The sequence below is a fragment of the Prosopis cineraria genome, unplaced genomic scaffold, assembly GCF_029017545.1.
Source record: "Prosopis cineraria cultivar Desert tree isolate PC_DT_omini unplaced genomic scaffold, ASM2901754v1 PC1, whole genome shotgun sequence".
Classification (NCBI taxonomy): Eukaryota; Viridiplantae; Streptophyta; class Magnoliopsida; order Fabales; family Fabaceae; genus Prosopis; species Prosopis cineraria.
In genome coordinates, this window is record NW_026555332.1 from 37346803 (window position 1) to 37352861 (window position 6059).

At 36.8% G+C, this 6059-nt stretch overlaps 2 protein-coding genes across 2 annotated transcripts; one reads left to right on the forward strand and one right to left on the reverse strand.

Moving 5' to 3' along the window:
• Positions 1–470: 470 nt before the first annotated feature.
• Positions 471–2810, reverse strand: LOC129303438 (DNA-directed RNA polymerase II subunit 4-like). The gene is made up of 5 exons (XM_054942756.1): positions 2686–2810; positions 1041–1149; positions 792–869; positions 674–707; positions 471–589 (listed from the first exon to the last, which is right to left on the reverse strand). The coding sequence occupies exons 1-5, from the start codon at positions 2732–2734 to the stop codon at positions 506–508; spliced, it is 354 nt and encodes a 117-aa protein (XP_054798731.1). The 5' UTR covers positions 2735–2810; the 3' UTR covers positions 471–505.
• A 1564-nt stretch (positions 2811–4374) lies between these two features.
• On the forward strand, positions 4375–5451 carry LOC129295512 (uncharacterized). The gene has a single exon (XM_054934066.1). The coding sequence runs from the start codon at positions 4375–4377 to the stop codon at positions 5449–5451; it is 1077 nt and encodes a 358-aa protein (XP_054790041.1).
• The last annotated feature ends 608 nt before the right edge of the window (positions 5452–6059 follow it).

Below are 6059 nucleotides of genomic sequence, written 5' to 3' on the forward strand. Positions count from 1 at the left end.
GGGGGGGGGATCAAGAAAAAAATTCCTTGCTCAGGCTCAGCTAATAAAAATCTCAAATTTGCGATACAAGTACAATCTCTTCTCTAATTTTGCCCCTAAACAATTGTCCCCCCCCCCAATTTCCTTACAAAACTTTAATTTTCATACATAATGAAAACCAAAACTCTCGTGTCCCCAACTTGAAATGTTTAACTTCGGAGGAAGTTAAGAAATTAGGGGATTGCCAAACTTTAAAACCATAAGGGAACTTGGGAGCAAAAGGGCTAACTCACATAGTGGTAAAGTATAATTTGCCCTAGTAAGAAATATTCTATAAGCTGCCATAACTTATACATCAGAATTTCTCGTTTTGCAAGCTATTCATATCATTTAAAGTTAAATCAGACGCCTCAGTCAATGGGGATAGCATTCAGACTAAAAAATTCCACAACCTATGACAGGTTGTTTAATATTAGTATAGATACCTTGTGCATCAAGCATGTTATAAAGTAGACTCTGAAAGATATTAAAGGGGACAAACCTTAAGAGTTGGAATAACACTTATAGCTTCCTCCACAGTTTCAGGGCATAAATTCCCAAGCACAGCAAGCTACATCACAAAAGAGAAACAGTTGTTATAAATTCCTCCTATATACTAGGAACTCTTTTTTACAATAAATTGTTCTGTATGTACCTCGTACTCAGCTAGCTGATATCTACTCAAAACTCTGAATTCTAGTTAAGGTACGAACAAATAAAAATAAGCTCAAACGAAGTACTATATGCTGTATCAAATAAACAATGAGGGATACTGTCGAACTTGCTTCACAGCATCTTGATTACTGAAGCGGCTGAAGCGCTTAACATACTGCAGAGACTTCTCGAACACTCTTGTAAAGTAAAAAATAATGATTTCTTTAGAAAAAAGCAATAACAATAAAAGATGCCAAGGAAAGAGCCCAAATAAGAATGTTTATTGATTTTCAGATTGTAACATAGAAATAACTTAATAATCTCCACATAAATTTCGTTGTACTAGTATGATAGTGTCAATTACTCACTGGGGAATATGCTTAATTGATTCATCGGACATTTGTTTGAACTGCTCCAATTTGTGCTCCAAAAGAAGGGCAACTTCACAGTTCATTAAACATTTGGCCTTCTCAAAATCTATAAAGGCGCAACATCAGGACAAACTTAACAGCTTCACCAGGTATGGACAAGAAAGCAACCAAATAGAGCTGTGCAAACTCAAAGCAGAGTTAACTAAACGTTAATCACATTCAGTAAAATTATCTAATTGCTTGCCCAAACAACAAAAGTAGATGTGCATTTTAGATGCTTCTTCTTCCTCTTCCTCTTCTTTTCTTAACCAACATTTTAGCTGCTTTAGTAGCAGAAAGGAGTGTAAGATCCACTAGCAGTGTAAGTTCAGTTGACGTTTTCTTTAGAGGATTGAGCTCAAGTGTTCTGTTCATATAGCTTTGTTTCTATTTGGTTCTTTTAGGGTGTTTTCCTTATTTCCTCCTTGATATATTTGTTTCGAACTGGAAACAGTGAAGGTCCTTCAATTACTCAAGTTTTGCCTCGAGGTGAGAGAAAAAGCTAGTGACCTTATAACAAAAAAAATCCACATTAAGCTGTTCAACAAAAGATAAAGGCATCCGTAGCCTCTAATAAATCAAACTGCATATAAAGGCACCACTTATATGTAACCTGCATGCTTTTAGAGTTAGTTAATTGTAAGAATAGACGATTGAAGTGCTTTTGCCATGCTAATTATCTCAAAACTAAACTAACAAATCCGGTGGACGAAGAAACTGTTTTCTGGGCTATAATAATAGTTCATTGTTTATCTGTCCTATTAATTATCAATATCATCAATATAAAATATAAGAAAGTACATAGAGATACACTATATAAGATCAATGCGGCTCATTTTGGGCTTCATGCAAATGAATAGTCCATTGTAGTTATACCTAGTGCACGAACAATGGAAGACTAGAAGTTAAACATGATAGCTTCCTCTTAGTTGTAGGAAATTTTGCCTGTGTTCGTCCTCTTCACTGTGCTTGAAAAGTACATTTTTATGAGTGAGGGGTGCATAACAACACCGCCACCAAATGGATACCTCATACATGGTCCCATGAGCGAGGGCCGAGATTGAAAAACACATGAATGTAAAGTTTATATAAATTTTAAGGGAGAGCCAGCGATGTAGAATATATATATATATATAGCCGTGAACCCGCCCATGATCACCTTAATTCCCTCAATCATGAAAAAACCCCATCCATGAATTTTTTTGCTTTTTCCAACTAGATTTAACGAAGAAAGAATTATAGTACCTAACCTCTCTCTAGTCTCTGTCAAAAGTAATCGAGGAAAAGCTAGGGATATTAAATAAACAATAAATTAAACGATGCAAGTTTAATACCCCACCATTATATACATATGAGAATCTCTAGCCCAAAACACAACACGCCATATTGGCACTTGCTCAAGTGGGTCGTCTTTACGACGTGATTTACGTATTGACCTCATGAAACAGAAGGATTGTAATTTCAATTGAAATATGTCAGACAGACTCTTAACCAACCAGTTGGTACGGGTGAATTATTAATTCACAGTAATGGATCAAAATTACATGTTACTTGCGAGTTATTCGATTGGGAATTTTAAATTTAGAACAGAGAAACAAAATACCCTCCCCAAATTTGAGCTCTGATGCATCTTCCTCCTCGGTTCTGGACATGTCGATGCGACAAAAAGAAGGATGCTCGACTGATTGGCAGTTCTGGCTTTGACAGGCGTGTCGTTTCGTTTGATTATTTTTGGGGATTGAATTAGATTTTATTTGGTTTTCGAGGTGAATGATTGGATTAATCAATCAATATATCTATATATTTATTGATTGTTGATTGTTGATGGTTACCCAATACGAAAATTAAAAAAATTACCAAAATCCCAATCAGCCCCAAATTTGTCTTTGAGAAAAAGAAGGCAGCTTTTTTTTTTTTTTGGTTTTTTGGGTCAGGTTTAGTTAAATAATAGGAGGTTTTGCCATGGTATTAAAATTTTGGACCAAACCGACTGATTCGACCGGTGACCCGACGAACTAGAGACGAGTCCGATCCGGTTCATATGGCCAAAGTGGCCTTATGTGACCCGGGTTAACTCGGGTGACCCGATATTAACCCGGATAAACTCGCCCAACCCCCGAGTCAAAAGGGTTGAGGGGTTATTATTTTTTGAAGAGACTAACCCCCAAAATGACGTTGTTTTGGGGGTCATATTATTAAAAAAAATATGCAAAGGTTGAATGGTCCGTAATCCGTATTCTCGCGTCCTCTCCTCTGCGTCTCAACTCTCCCCTGTCCTAACTTAGTCAGAAGCCCTAACTTAGTATGTCTCTGTCCTTTCTGCTACGGCTCTGCATCTCAACTCTCAACTCTTAATCTCTGACTCTCCGATCTCGTATTCTCACAGCGAAGGTTGAACGATCCGTACGTTGATAGCTGATAGCTCAATCTCTGAACGAAAATGAAGGTTGAACTCATTTCATAGTCTCAGTCTGAACTTCACCGGTTCGCCCTCATCGTGTCTCATCTATGGCTGAATCTAGATGCTGAACCCGTGACCATCTCTGCCTCAAAGCTTCAACGGTGAATGTTGTGCTCTGTCTGAATCTTGCCTAAGCTTCAACGATCCGTACGAGCCTCTTAGGTAGCTGCTCTCTCTCTCTCCCCCTACTTGATTCAAGTATGCTTTTCTCTCTCTCTCTCTCTCCTCTGCGAGCTTGTGGACGGAATGATATCTCAAGGAGTTTAATGTGGTTCGGGAAGGTGTCTGAATTTCAGAATTTATGAATGGCAATGTTACAGTCACTGGCTGCGACAATTAGAGTTAGAAAATTAGAAAATAATCAAATGTAATTTTTGTCATGGCCCCTTGGCTCGATTTGGTTCATAGAATTCAAACCATAAACTTTATGATTTATCAAACCATAAAACTGAGCTTCATGTTGCTCTGTATCTTCGAGCTTCATTTATGACTTATGTATGTATTCTGATTTGCTCTGATTGCTGAAAATTAATCCGAGCTTTATATTGCTCATCTCTGTCTGAATCCGTAAACCGAGAAGGCGAGAACCTCTTCTCGTTTTGGAATTCGAATGCTGTGCTCTATGACTCTGTCTGAACTCTGAATCTTATTTGTGATTTTTGTATGTATTTTGATTTGCTCTGGTTGCTAAAAATTAATTCGAGCTTTATATTGCTCTTGTATACTGTATTTTAGATTTTTGGCTGCTATGATTGCTCTGGTTTTTTTTTTTTTTGCATTATATGTTTATTTATGTTGAAATTATCGTAGCTTGCAGATTAAAGTTATAATATGGATATTAGAAGTAATTCTAATAGTGATGGAACTGAGAATCCTACCCCTAATTCCAACAATCCTACTCCCAATTCCAACAGTCCCGCCCCTGCTAGGCATAATGACTCCACATCTGGAACCCTATCAGTTCATGAAAAAAAAAAAGATCTTGCATGGGCACATGTTGCTTTAAGAAAAGAGGGCAACAAAAATGTGCATACATGTCTTTATTGTGCATTGAGCTATAAAGGAGGTGGAATAAATAGATTAAAGCATCATCTTGCTGGTGTAAGTGGAAATGTAGTTTCCTGCAGTAAAGTTCCTTTTGATGTTTGTCATCAGATGCAAGAATCATTAAAAAGTGGGAAAAAGAGAAAGCTTGTTGATGTACAAGCAGACATGGAGGAACATATGTCTAATGTTAATGCACCCAATGCACTTGCTCCATCTAAGTCAATCCCTGAGAGTAGTGCTAGTAAAAAGAAACCTCCTACTATGCTAGTTGAAAATTATTTTGCCCCTAGGATAACTCTAGGTTCCCAACCAAGCATTAAGAGTGCGTTTGCAACTAAAGAAGCACAACACAGTGCAAAAATGGCCATTCTTAAATGGGCTATCATCAATTGCATTCCATTTAATGTATTAGATTGCCCATTCTTTCAAAAAACTATGGATGCTATTGCTTTAATTGGGCCCGGGTTTAAGGGTCCTACTGCTTATGAATTTAGAGTTAACTTATTGAATGATTGGAAAAAAGAATATCAGCTACTTATTGAGAGTCATCGATCTAAATGGAAAACTTATGGATGTACACTCATGGCTGATGGTTGGACAGATGTGAGGCAACGAACTTTGATAAATTTTCTTGTATATTCTACACATGGCATAGTATTTGTGAAATCTGTTGATGCTTCTAATTTAGTGAAAGATGCCAAGACTTTATTTTCATTGTTTTCCGAAGTGATTGAGTGGGTTAGTCCTAAAAATATTGTGCATGTGGTGACTGATAATGCTACTAATTATGTAGCATGTGGCAAGTTGATTAAAGAGAAATATAAAGTATTTATTGGTCACCTTGTGCTGCTCATTGCTTGAATCTTACTTTGAAAGACATTGCAAGTATGTCTCATGTGTCACAACTTGCAACAAAGGCATCAAAGATCACTATGTTTGTTTATAATCATATGGTCTTCCTGTCATGGCTTAAGAAAAGAAAGGGTTGGAAAGAAATTGTGCGTCCTGGTGTGACAAGGTTTGCTACAACATTTATCACATTGCATAGCATATATATGCACAAGCATAACTTGCAAGCTTTAATCATTGATAAGCATTTTGTGGATCACAAATTATCAAGGACTGAAGCCGAAATAATTGTTAGTGCTATCATATTAGATAATCAGTTTTAGAATGAATGTCTTGAAGTTGTGAAGATTGTGTCTCCTTTTATAAAGTTGTTGAGAATTGTTGATTCAGATGAGAAGCCTTCTTTGCCTTATGTTTATGAAGGCATGCAAAGGGCAAAAAAAGCAATTAAGGTAGTCTTCAACAATAATAAATACCAATACAAGCCTTACACAGATATTATCCAAGCCTGATGGGATAAGCACTTAAAGAACAATCTTCATGCAGCAGCATATTTGTTGAACCCTACCTTCTTGTATAATGATGACTTTGTTCACAAAAGAAGGTTAATGGATGCTATG

What these genes read in the sequence shown, in the direction of transcription:
- LOC129295512 (XM_054934066.1), top strand. Translation starts at nt 4,375, where the DNA reads ATGGATATTAGAAGTAATTCTAATAGTGATGGAACTGAGAATCCTACC.
- LOC129303438 (XM_054942756.1), bottom strand. Translation starts at nt 2,734, where the DNA reads ATGTCCAGAACCGAGGAGGAAGATGCATCAGAGCTCAAATTTGGGGAG. An exon ending in TCAATTAAGCATATTCCCCA is followed by an intron (nt 870 to 1,040) that starts GTGAGTAATTGA and finishes TTACTTTACAAG; the next exon opens with AGTGTTCGAGAAGTCTCTGC. An exon ending in ATCAGCTAGCTGAGTACGAG is followed by an intron (nt 590 to 673) that starts GTACATACAGAA and finishes TTTGTGATGTAG; the next exon opens with CTTGCTGTGCTTGGGAATTT.